We start from the raw sequence: 14299 nt of genomic DNA on the forward strand, positions 1-14299 counted from the left end.
TAGGGTGCGATATGGGGCAGAATTTCTTACTATCTTTAATCAAATTTTGTGTATGTGGTGTGATGTCATATGATGTACGAAATATAGTTGGTCTTTTTCAATGTTTTTTTGCTGAGTTCGATTACAGCTCTTTCGAGGGATCCTTGTAGTTTACGCCGTGTGACGTATTATATCCGCATTTTCGAAAGTCTATTTTTGCTTTATTCGCAAAATATTGGCTGACACCGGCTCCAAATATACCAATAACTATAACTACATTATATAATCGTAAATCGACTTTTAAGTAGTCTAATATTTTTCATTTCATTTAACTTAGGAAGACTCTAAAAAATATGTTGAATACGCAATTATTTTTATTACTTTTTCGTGCATATTAATTTGTTTTAAAATAGTGTTTTGTTTGAAGTCGGTTTTTCTTTTTGTTAAAATTTTTATTTATACTACAAAGGTGTATAAATTTTTATAATACTTAATAGATATTTGTACAAAAAAAAATGTAACAAAGTTCCGCAAATTTGAGAAAACAATAACAAAATTAGTTCAATTTTCAACAAATTGGTAATAAGCCATAAATAAAATGTGGTTTGTTGAAAAAACAGTTTGACAATCTATGATTATCCTTAATAAGTGAACAAGCCTAGCGTGTCGCCGGCATTACGAAAGACATTTTTTGTAAAATAAAAAAAAATATTATTTTTAACGGGCCACTTAAAAACTCAGTAGCTTATCGCTTGAAGATTGCACACAATTAGTTTGAATGAATAATTTAGCCCAGTTTTTAAGATATCACTGAAATTCTTAGAACAAGCCTAGCGTGTTCGCGGCGTGGCTATAGAAATTCGCATGAACACGCTAGGCGTGTCGCTGGCACTGAACGTGTTAATAATAGTAAATTTATATTCGAATATAAATACTTATGTACAATGAAATAAATAACAATAAATTAAATTTTCAACTATATGACAAATATTTTTTTCGTCATGTTAAATAAACACTCCAATGGTGTTTTGACGTTTTACTCAGTTACAATAAAATACATTTTTCTTTAATGACATAAGTAGGCGGCAAGTGGCAAGTGGTCACCGCTCCTTTATATCCCCATGCGCCATTAGCCTTGGGAACTGTTACATCCCTTGTGCCTGTAGTCACAATTCAAACCTTAATACAAGACTGAGTACAGCTGTTTGGTAGAATATCTGATGAGAGGGCGGTACCTACCCAGACGGCTTGTACTAAGCCCTACCACCAAGTTCATACCATTAATAAACTCAGTGATTCTTGCCTAACCTTAAATTTACGACCGAATATCTGATGAGTGGGTTGTATCTACCTATACGTGCTTGCACTAAGCCCTACCACCAAGTTCTTACCATTCATAAACTCAGTGATTCTTGCCTAGCCTTAAAAGTTATCGGTTCATAAAAAAAAAATGGGTTCATAATTCATTGATGTTCGGTCACTTGTGTTGGTAAACCAACCCGCAGTGAAAAACTTTTAAGAATAATTTATCCAGCAGTGGTTTTTATGGGTAATAAACGATATATTAAACAAAAACAATATGTATTGACTTATATGACTAGATAATATTATATTGACATTCAAATTTCAAAACTAAAGAGTTTTAATTTTTGAAATATGTAGGCGGACGTGTAAATTGGCCATTTGATTCGTCATCATCCATAGAATAAAATGCCGTAATTTTTTTTAACCATTTCTTATATCTCCAAGGCCTTACCAACTGTGGCAATTATGTTGGTATGACCCCTGTGCTTGTTACACTGGCTCATTTACGCTTCAAACCAGCACACAAATATATAAAGTATACTAGGCAGTATTCAAAAATATTTTGCCATACATACGTCAATGTACAAAGAACTTTTTTCCACTAGCATCATAGTAGTTAATCAGGCCGAGCAAGGGTAAACAAGTCTGCCGTAATCATGACCTTATACCAACTAGTGGAAATACGTACTATAAGTGACGACGATAGTTATTTCTGTCAATTAAAAACAACAGATTTATAAAGCCATTACAACATGCGTCATGCGTTAGACGTTCTAAAATATATAAAAGAAACATCTTTATAGTAGTCGAGTATGATACACCATACAAAGCACTCAACTCCAGTACCTCGGAAAGAATAGGTGACCTTTCTTGACTTCCTGTTTTACACTTCCGTTCAATTTTACAAACTACTCCTAGACCGCAGGATAGCGAAAGGAAACATTAACCAAAAAATAACATTCATAATCTCTAACTTAATGTAAGTACATCACTAGGTATGTCCTTATTAACATATCGCCTTGTTGTCCTCATCCTAGCCGCTGCGACACTATCGAAAACCCACTTCGAACAGACTTGGCCACTTTCCCGCCCTATTGTAATGTCAAAGTCAGCTGTGACGTTACCGCCATTTTGTTTTTTCGCGCCATTTTGATTGTCCTGCGTGATCGCGCCACAGAGTGTCAAGAGTTGGTTCACCGCTTCCTTTTGCTCCGCACGTTCGGATACGCGTACTCGCATACCGTTAAATATGTCGTAAGCGTATTCCGAATGCATTTTGCAAAGAGCTGCCCTTTCGATACGCGCCTTCTGTCGAATTTAAATACATACACACTTTAAAACTATATATAGATGTTAATTTTTTTAAATAAATAATTCTAATCAACTTTTAATTTTTTATTTTTATCATATTAACCTATTTTGGACCATGTCGTGTGGAATATCTTGAGCATGGATGTGGATGGATATAGAGGTAGAGGACGACCAAGGAAATGATGGATGGATTGTGTGAATGAAGATATGGTTGGAAAGAGTGTTACTTGTGAGATGACGTCCGACAGAGACGTATGGGGATAAGACATGCTGCGCCGACCCCAAACAATATTGGGATAAGGACAGGAGCATAATTATAGTTTGACAATTTAACCTATATAGTATGTTATATATTGTAATAGAAGTCGAAAGTTACAATAAGAAAAGACTTTTTTCTTTAATCGACTAACAACATTTACGAAAATTCATATGACAAATAAAGCTTGTTTTTTATTAATCAAATCACTGAATCGGATTATAGATATTTGGATTGAAATTCAAGACTTTTAACCTTTTGGATAGCCACTAACGCTAAAATATTTTAAAAAAGCACAAACCTGGGATATCTTTATCAGATGTGGTACTTCGTAACCAAAATGGTGCAACCATCGCTTCGCTTTCACGGAGTCCCGCGCCCACTGTGCGACCAGCACCCGGCAGCCCCGCACAGCCCCCAACAGCGCATTAACTGTTCTTGGTTTGTCCCTCTTAACCAGAATCTCCATAGAACTCGTCAAGATATTCCCATTATCATCATCATTGGGGTTTCTGTTGATATCAACCCGATCATTTGTGATATCCGCCATATTTGGATTCGAAATGTTCGCAACACCGGATATATTGTTGCAAGTGCACAAAATGTTGGCAACATTTGTTTCAGTTGGACGCTGAACGGTCACGTTATTGAGAAACATTTGAGAGAGGATTTCTTCGGGCGTGTTGCATTTTTGACACATAGTAATTTTATCACATTTCGACACGTGTGTCCGTCTGTTTGTTACGTGTACGTCTGCTGAGGACACGTCACAGGCGCCCATTAGCACGTGAGTTGTTTTCTTGTTAACGTGATTTTGTATTTTGCCGTTCAACTGTTTTATTGCTTCCCATATTTCATGCCGTTCTTTTCTAGACATACCAGTTAATACCTGAAATTACATAGAGCTCCGGTATTTAACTGGCAACATTGAGATTTCGTGTCCTTAAGGACTTATTTTTTGATTATTAAATAAAAAAGTATTTGAATGTATTAATATTAAGGCAATGAGGTTGGAGCACCACTGAATATTTATGTGCTTCTCGTGCTCAGCGGTGGAAAACATCGTGAGGAAAATTGCTGGTATCTAATTTCAGAAATTATACCACATGTGTATTCCACCAACCTATTGAAACAGCGAGGTGGAATATACAGAAAGAAAGAACACTTTTATTCGGGACCGTACAAAAATTATAAAAATATATATAAGTTACTTCATAATAATATGTTCCAAACCTTCTCCTCAAAGGGAAAGGAGGCCTTTAGCCCAGCAGTGGGAAATTTATAGGTTGTTCTTGAGTAGTGGTTAGGAATGTAATCGAGTTTAAAATGGTGAAGTCCGCAATTTTAAAGTATATTCTGATTATATTGTATTTTTGTAACTCATAATAAAAATCTATACACATAATAAAATTGGAGTGTCTGTTTGTAATATTAAAATAGCCCTCTTTTACTTAATGCATAGGTATACACGATACATATACCAAAATGACATTTTTTACAATTTTTGTCTCTGTCTGTCAGTCTGTTTTTTCCAGCTAATCTCTGGAACGGGTGGACGAGCTATGAGGGGACTTTAACTGGCAGATAACTGATATAATAGGGAGTAACTTAGGCAACATTTTTTTTTTTGTTATATTCAAAGGCGTACACGTCGCGTACGCGTAAGGTCGCAGGCACAGCTAGCAGATAAATAAATAAGCTAGGATTATACTTACAATTCTAGGCGATTTGTCGTTGTGATTTCTTGCGATAAATTTTTCCCTGTGTGCGTGCTTGGTTGGAGCGGAGCCCACGAGTCTGCGCGCTATCCGCTCGGCGCGGGCGAGCTCCCTCCTCCCTCGCTGCGTCAATTTTGTGGGCGTTTTTTTCGTCGCAATTGGTGTATCTTCTTTATCTATAATTAAATATTTAAATTTATCTATAAAAGTTATGTATATATTTTGATATATATATTGTATTATCACATGTGTATTATTTGGATGTAGTTGTGTGTAGTTTAATATTATACTGTAATATTAGTTAGTATACTTAAATTATAGTTATTATTTCATCTTTATATCTGCATTTCCCTGTTCTCGTCTTAAGCTCCTATTACCAAAGGTTTGAGAGATCGCTTTAAGCGATAAGACCGCCGTTGCGAACCATTTGTTGTTTTTTTTTGTTTCTTTATTACCTATTAACTGTCGTGTAATGTGTTGTGCAATAAAGTATTTTAAATAAAATAAATATCAAAATGAATTCAAACGACACATATACATGAAAAATATTCCATATTTAATTACATAGTGGAGTTCAAACTAGCAACCTGATGCGGCTTCATATATTATATATAAAGAGAACCTCTTTCTTTTCTTTCGTTTTGGAAATTTAAAATTCACCCCATAAGATGTCTCTTCAGGCCTCCTTTGAAGATACCCAGATTATAATAGGAAGCTACTGAATAGGCTATTTGACAATGCGAAAAATAAATTGTGAATTATTGTAATCAGTGTATATTATGAGTTTAAAAATGGTTATTTAGTAACGAAAATTGAAAATAATACTTAATTTATTCAAAAATCCATGAATAAAAATGCAAATTTTCAAACGTTTGTGAAGTTACACAAACGCTCCTGATTAGCCTGGCTTATGATTAAGTCCCTTTCTTGTAAACTTTGCTTTTCTACTATATGTAACACAGATTAAAATACAGGAAAGTGACGTCATCGACCTCATTGCAGCGCCATATTGTCTAAGTAGCGTTTTTGCGCGCTATTTAAATATGGAATATTGAATATGACATTGTTCTGCATATATGTACAAGAAATAAAAAATACAACTTTTAATGGGTTCCTTAACTTCTACTAAATATTACAAAATGGATTTTAAAAGCCAGTCAAATAGCCTATTCCAATATTTAGTCATCACTAACTACTTTACTTCACTTGTCACATCTGACAAGTAAAGTACCCTTGTGTAGGAAAAGGGAAGCAAGTACGTAATGGCCAATCACTACGTATTATAATACATATAGAACAAACTTCCCTGACTGCTGTTTGATTGTCTGTATGTTCGCAATAATCTCCACAACTACTGAACGGATTTTCATGCGGTTTTCACTAATAGACAGATTATTTATTCATAAGGAAGGTTTAGCTTATAGGAACAATTATATTTATTTATTAATATTGTTTTGTAAAGAATTTAAAAAAAGCAACAAAATAATATAAGTAAAGGGTTAAAATATATGAGTCGAGATGGCCCAGTGGTGAGAACGCGTGCATCTTAACTGATGATTACGGGTTCAAACCCAGGCAAGCACCGCTGTTTCATGTGATTAATTTGTCTTTATAATTCATCTCGTACTCAGCGGTGAAGGAAAACATCGCGAGGAAACCTGCATGTGACAAATTTCATAGAAATTCTGCCACATGTGTATTCCACCAACCCGCATTAGAACAACGTGGTGGAATATGTTCCAAACCTTCTCCTCAACAGGGAGAGGAGGCCTTTAGCCCAGCAGTGGGAATTTACAGGCTATTGTTGTTGTTGTTAAAATATATTTAAAAAATCTTATATTATGTCCCGACTTATGTGCGAAGTCGGGACGGGCCGGTAGTATTTCTTTATGTACCAGATTCATCGTCAGTTTGGATGTCGGCCTCTTTTTGCGTGAAAAGCTTCCTCTTGGACTTGGTCGTCCTCTGCGGCGTGAGCGAGGCGGGCAGCGCTCGGCGAGGCGCCGTGTTCACGCGAGTTTCTGGATCTGAAAAAACATTCTATAATAAAAACAATGAAGAAAAAATTGTGTCTATAGATTTTTTTTATGCTATTAGGTGACGGACGAGCATATGGACCACCTGATGGTACGTGGTAACCACCGCTCATAAACAATGCCGCTTTAAATGCAAATATTTCCTTCACCATTTCCTTCATCGCCAATGCGACACCAATCTAGGAAACTCAGATATTATGTTCTTGTGTACACTGTCCCGATTACACTGGCTCATTCACCCTTTAAACCGGAACACAACAATACCAAATACTGTTGTTTGACGGAAGCATTTATGTAATGAGTGGGTGGACGAGCATACACAAATCGCTACCACCAAGTAAAATTTAATCTTATTTAATATCGGGTAAAATTAGGTGCCATTTATGTAGGTAAACTGCCAAATGGCGGCCCATTTGGAAGTTTACCTACATACTTGATAATAAATGGAAACCATCTTAGAACTAGCGCGCACTGGTAAATTTTGTCACGGTGACTTTAAAGTGTTCGTCACTGTCACGTCACGTTTCCAAAGTGGAGTGCGCTCATTAATAGAGACAGTGACAAAACATTTTCGAAATCGTAGTGTCATTTGCCACTATGGATTTCGAAGAGACGGTGGTTCTCTCTGAATTCGTGAGACTCGGCAGAAAGACTTTAATTTTCACGTGAATATCTGAATGCTCTTTCAATTTTTTATCATAAAAAGCTGGTCTCTTTTTCACTTCTTCTATTAGAACATCATTATCGTCTTCAAGAATGTTTACGTTTTGAATAGATGGTGACGCCATTTGCGCGCGCCAAAGTCGGCAGACAAAGTGCAGATAGCGCAAGACTGACGACGTGAGTGACAAATTTGTCGCTAGCGGACACTATTTAATGTCACCCAATTGTCACGTCGTAACGTGCGCGCAACTCCATAAATATTCATGGACTCGACAAGAGTGACGAAACAGTCACCGTGACAAAAGTAACCTTAAAAACCTTAGCCTTCAATACGGTGTTATGACATTTGATTCTATATCATAATTTGTATCACATTATTATTGCATATTATGAATATAGCAGGGGCTATTGAATTTACTTTATTATATACGCTTATTATTGTAATTAATTGATCAATAAATTGTAAAACTGTGATTAATATTATTTTATATGGCATAGCATTTAATACTGGCATGTAACACTATTTCTTATTTTAGATATGATTGAGCTGTCATTAGAAAACAATTGGACGATAGCGTGGCATTCTAACAAAAGATAGAGAGATTGGAGCATCATTGTAAAACGTAATATTATTTGGCCATGCCGAACTACTGAAATGACACTATATTGGATTTAAATCACATGTCTATTTCTTTCGTATTTCTGACAGCAAACCCTTTCATTTGATACCCATTTCATGCAGGTGCATTTCAAACAGTCCGCCATCTTGGGGAAGCCGCCAATTTGGTAATGACGTTTCCGAACGTTTATTTCTAGAGAGCCGAGATGGCCCAGTGGTTAGAACGCGTGCATTTTAACCGATGATTTCGGGTTCAAACTCCGTCAATATATATATATATGTGCTTCATTTGTGTTTATAATTCATCTCGTGCTCGGCGGTTAAGGAAACCTCGTGAGGAAACCTGCATGTGTCTAATTTCATAGAAATTCTGCCACGTGTGCATTCCACCGACCCGTATTGGTACAGCGTGGTGGAATTTGTTCCAAAACTTTTTCTTAATGGAAGAGGAGGCCTTAGCCCAACAGTGGGAAGTTTACGGGCTGTTACTTTACTTTATGACGTTTCTTAGCTAGTCGTGTATTGTCATCAGAACTCAGAGCAAAATTTCATCGTAATCGAAGACCGGGAATTGGGTCGAATTAAGATTCCAAGATTTTCTCACATACATAATTACAAGTAGTAATAAAAACGTGTTAAAAATTATTAACTACCCAAAGCCCTACCTGGTGGTAAGGCTTTGTGCCTTACCACAAGGTAGGGCTTTGTGCAAGCCCGTCTGGGTAGGTACCACCCACTCATCAGTTATTCTACCGCCAAATAACTGTACTCAGTATTGTTGTGTTCCGGTTTGAAGGGTGAGTGAGCCAGTGTAACTACAGGCACAAGGGACATAACATCTTAGTTCCCAAGGTTGGTGGCACATTGACGATGTAAGGCAATATATCTTACAGCGTCATTGTCTATGGGTGATGGTGACTACTTTACATCAGGTGGCCTATATGCTCGTCGCCAAATTATACCATAATTAAAAAAATATTATAATTAAAATACCTGGTGAGACAGTTTCGGATTTGTCTCGAGACTTATCCGCCGACGTGTCGTGCGACGTGTCTGTGGTGTTTGACGTGTCGTGTTCCGTTTCACTGGATATCCGCAAGCGGGCTGGTTTCCCTGTCATGACACCAACGAACGTTAACATACCATATAGGTTGGAAAACTATTGATCTCGTTAGTATAACTTTAGGTACATGGGTTATTAAAATATTGATATTTTATGTTACAAAATATTCTTTATTAGAACCAGCGCGCACTGGTAACTTTTGTCACGGTGACTGTTTCGTCACTCTTGTCGATTCCATGAATATGTATGGAGGTGCGCGCACGTTACGACGTGACATTTGTGTCTGCATCTGTACATATTCACGGACTCGACAAGAGTAACGAAAAAGTCACCAGTGCGCGCTAGTTCTAACAGTACGCTCATAAAAGCACTGTCAATCATCGTGTTAAACTGTTGAATTCAATTGGTGATTCCGACAAGAAGAACCGGTAGGAAACTTAGAAGTCACTTTTTCACACTATTTTAATCAAAAAAATATGTCTGTAAACAACGATAAATTTATTTTTTATTATTTTCTCTATCAATTTTAGTCCACACTTTTTATCTTTACTGAACTTGTACTGAGTAATATGTCTTATTTATCAATGACATGAACTTAAAATTTTCAATAGGTCATTCGATTACATTGTTATAAGGCGTGTATATAGGTAAAATGCTAAGAAAAGTTTAGTTTATACTAGTTTATATATGAAAAATATGATTAAAACAATAATATGCCCCCTAAAAACTGATTTAAAACTACCTTTGTCACTCTCAACACTGTCCGATAAGAGATTCTGCAATGATACGTTTTCTTCTTCTGCTTTTCTCTGTAAATAAAAATAACACTTATTCTATGAGGACATAAATGCCAATCGTATCGGAATCTAAAGCGTCTTTAGTTTAAATGAGGTTAAATCAAAAAACTTCAAGTTTAATTTTCGAAATGTACGATTTTTGGGATCTCAATGGGTGGGTGCCAAGTACAATGGTCAGTCCTGAAATTTTCTTATAAGATAAAATACCATTTGTTCTTATAACTTAGGAGAATATATTGTAACCTAAGGCCGGTAGATCTCACTTCCTTTGTCGTTGAAGTCAACAATCAGAGCCGTTATCATAATATTGAACTTGGCGCCCATTTCATATTTATCTTATTGATGGGATTTGTTTGTACAAATAGACCCTAAAACTATATTATAGGTAACGAATAAAAATATCGGAAGCATTAAGTACAGTCGGGGTAAGAAAAGTTTCGTCACCTTGAGATCTATTTTCGTGCGCTCAGTATGAGTGATAATCTGCTAAACCGATTGAGAATATATGAAACTGACAGACATATTTTGACAATTCAGTAGAAGATCACATCTTATTCAAAATTTGTAATGACTAACTACACCATTAAAAACATTTCATGTTTATATAAAACTAGACGTAGTCCAAAAATTTTACACTATTTTGAACCAAGTTATCATACTATATAACTTTGATTTTATATACAGTTGCCAGTTTAGTGCTTTAGTTTCAAAAGGTACTAAGAGTATACGACTTGATGAAGGGATTAATTTGAAAATTGACGAAGGTTTTCTGTACAGTGACGTCACGAAACAAATGACTTCAAAAGGTACTAAGAGTTTACAACTTGATGAACGAATTAATTTGAAAACTGACTGGTTTTCTTAGTCTGACTGTACAGTGACGTCACGAAACAAATGACAGGCGCGGCTCACCAGCATGCGGCGTAGAGTGGCGGGCGAGGGCAGGTCGGAGGCGCGCGCGGGCGCGGGGAACACGCGCTCGGGCAGGCGCCGCCGCGCCGCCGCGCACGCCTCCACCCACAGCGGCGACACCAGCGCGCAAGCCAGCGAACGCGCACGCGCACGCACGCTGCGAGCGCCGCCTGCGCAGCGAGTGAGCCAGTGTAAAATATCATTCGTAGTTCTAGCATTGGTTAGGTTAGTGGTCCATTTGATAAACAATTGAAAATTTCTGTATAAACGATAACTCCGTCTTCGAATATAACAATTCAATGTTATGATATAATTATTACTGTTTTTGTTTTTTGTTTTGTTTTTTATGGAATAGGTTGGCGGACGAGCATATGGGCCACCTGATGGTAAGTGGTCACCATCACCCATAGACATTGACGCTGTAAGAAATATTAACTATTCCTTACATCGTCAAATTGCCACCAACCTTGGGAACTAAGATGTTATGTTCCATGTGCCTGTAGTTACACTGGCTCATTCACCCTTCAAACCGGAACACAACAATACTGAGTACTGTTATTTGGCGGTAGAAAAACTGGTGAGTGGGTGGTACCTACCCAGACGGGCTTGCACAAAGCCCTACCACCAAGAAATTAACTATTGAGGTTTTAGTCTTCTTCAGGTAATATTTACTGCTGTAAGCATATATATGCTATATGGTTCTTTGGTAAAGAGCCCACTCTAACACAGCCCTCTGGCATACTGTTTACTACTCAATAGTGTAGAGTACTAACCAATCAAAAACAATGAAATTTATTAAGAGGTAAGATATAATATCCACCAACCCGCATTGGAACGGCGTGGTGGAATATGTTCCAATCCCTCTCCTTAATGGAAGAGGAGGCCTTAGCCCAACAGTGGGTAATTTACAGGCTGTTACTTTACTTTACTTTACTTCAAGATATAATAAGTTATAAACAATATAATAAGTGGACTACCCAATGGTTTTGAGGCTGACATTATAACTGTAATTCCATTGGGATACACTGCTTCTACACCAGTTATTTGTAGTTTAGATATCGAACTATTTAAGTAGACATTTGACAAGACTTGAAATAATATTAATATTTTAAAAATACCTTTATGAATGTTTATTCAAAAATATATGTTACATACCTTGAGACCAAACTACATGTGTAACAAGAGGACTCCACGATGGAACGACGCTGGCTCCGAGGGCTGAGAGTGCAGCCCTAAGTGGTAACGCTTTAGGCTCCGATCCTACGTCCACAAGCACCACTGTTCCACGAAGAACTTCAGAAACTGGAAACTGTTAAAACATTATAATATTTATATTTTTGTTTCTATATAATATATTAATGTTATAAATAGCTCTTCTGCCATAAGTAAACTATTTTATTTTATTTTTTAAATGTTGAAAAAGAGTAACTATTGAGTTTCTTGCCAGTTCTTCTCGGTAGAATCTACTTTCCGAACCGGTGGTAGCTTCACTTAATTGTTAAATGACGATTCAAAAGTGCTTGTAAAAGCCCACTCGAATAAAGTATATTTTGATTTTGATTTTTTGAATAATTAAAAATTTGTTATATGAAAATTATACACTTTTTACCATGTAAAGGTAGAAGCTAAATATTGCATAATTATTAAATGGGCGCCAAGTTCAATGGTCAGTCCTGAAATTTAGTTATAACTACATAAAATACTATTTCTTCTTATAACTTAGGAGAATATATCGTAGCCTAAAGTCTCTGGTGGATCTCACTTTTTTTTGTTGTTGTAGTTAACAACCAAGGCTATATCATAATATTGAACTTGGCTTCCATTTCATATTTATGTTATTGATGGGATTTATTAGTACAATTAGAAAATTTAAAAAAAGGGAAAAATATTTTCTATACACCTTAATAAAAATACGTCATGTACCAATAGTAGTCCATATTGCTACAAAAAAATTTTTACCATGTGAAAGCAAAATATTGCATAATTAACAAAATTCAAGCTGCCTATGAGACAGCTAGTCAAATAAAATTATTTTTTGTAAAACATAATTTCTTTTTTTAACCTATACTTTGCTTTGGAAAAGGTTATAGTATAAAATAAAATTATTATAAAAATAACAGTCCTTAGCAGTATCACCAGCTTTAAATTTAGATTATTAATATAAATCTAAATAGTGAAATGCAGGTTATATTCAATATATAACAGACTACAATAAAATTGTTTTATACACTACTAATGGATAATGTGGTAGTTGTGGGATTGTTTGTTTGAACATATTATATAGAAGGCTATGGGATATATATAATCACATTACAACCAATTGGAGCAGAGTATCGGTGAGAATTGTTGCCTTATTAGAACTTACATGCGCTGTATAAACACTTACTTTTCCATAATTCATGACAGAATCGGTAATATACTGAGAGAAGTAGTTACGAACAGAAAGTCAGAGTATAAATGTTAAACTTACATTTGTGTTTTCTTTGATTTTTGTAGTCTGTTTGCTAGGTTGTCCATTCTTCTTAGGGAATGAAATGATTAAATTTTGTGGCTTTTTAGTGAGGACATTCTTGTTATTTTGCTTTAAAATTGGATCACTGCTTGTCCCTTTTAAAGCTGACCATTCTTCCCTTAGGCGTAATCTTTCAGCAATCGCTGAGCGTCTCTGAAATTAAGAGTATTTCGTGTATTAACAAATATATTTTTAATAATATCAGATTTATGACACTTAGATTGTCCTCTTTTCGATAGAAAAAATTATGCAAAAATACTAAATTAACATAAACAAATTAAATATATATAAATAAAGAAAACATGTTTAAGTATAGTCTATTTCTACCACAAGAGGTCAAAGGAGTAATATGTTTGGCCAATACCTTATATTGTGTGTCAAATTTATGATATTCTGTATGGATTTGTAGTGTTGTTTTTAACACCAAAGAAACTGTTATTGGAACTATCGAAACAAAATTAAGGGGAATATATGTTAGTACTTAAGTTTAACATTGTGGCATTATAAATAAAGAAATATTTATGAAAAACTCTTACTAATCAACAATATAACTGAGCTGAGCTTAACAAATCACATGAAATATTTAATATGTTTATATTTCATTCTTTGATCAGAATAGGCTATAGATTTGTAACTATGTAACAAAAAAAACATAATAGTTAAAAAATATGTTCCTTTACATTTACTACAAAATCTGAAGAGATAATTCCATATATTATCATTTCATTATAACATTTTGTAATATCATATCAAAACTAGAGCAAAATAAAAGTGGATTAAGTTATGTAGACTATACTTGAATGTATTTTAACTAAAGATATTAATCATTGCTGATTGTTGTTGAAATACATAGCAAATCTATTAGCAAAACGCAGGTAGTGTACTCCTTTTGACATTGCAGTGTATCATTTATAGTTAAAAATACATTTAGAAACAATTACATGAGTCAATTCTAATATGTTATCGTGAGTTATAGAGACATTTTACTTACAAGTCCAGCAGCGCTTTTGTTATTTTCCTTATCCATGTCATTAAATATTCCGAGTAAATATCACATAAAAAATGTTTAGTAAAACAATTTCATTATATAACAATAGCACTCAACGAAAATATAAAAAAGCTCATAAT

The 14299-nt window shown here is 35.2% G+C and overlaps 1 protein-coding gene across 1 annotated transcript; it reads right to left on the bottom strand.

Annotated features, from left to right (window-relative positions):
• Positions 1-2234: 2234 nt before the first annotated feature.
• LOC124539001 lies at positions 2235-14264 on the bottom strand. Its single transcript, XM_047116301.1, has 10 exons — positions 14163-14264; positions 13130-13324; positions 11815-11968; positions 10660-10829; positions 9693-9759; positions 8921-9000; positions 6465-6609; positions 4567-4745; positions 3153-3740; positions 2235-2592 (listed from the first exon to the last, which is right to left on the bottom strand). The coding sequence occupies exons 1-10, from the start codon at positions 14196-14198 to the stop codon at positions 2254-2256; spliced, it is 1953 nt and encodes a 650-aa protein (XP_046972257.1). The 5' UTR covers positions 14199-14264; the 3' UTR covers positions 2235-2253.
• Between the last annotated feature and the right edge of the window lie 35 nt (positions 14265-14299).

This window comes from Vanessa cardui, chromosome 21 (assembly GCF_905220365.1).
Source record: "Vanessa cardui chromosome 21, ilVanCard2.1, whole genome shotgun sequence".
Classification (NCBI taxonomy): Eukaryota; Metazoa; Arthropoda; class Insecta; order Lepidoptera; family Nymphalidae; genus Vanessa; species Vanessa cardui.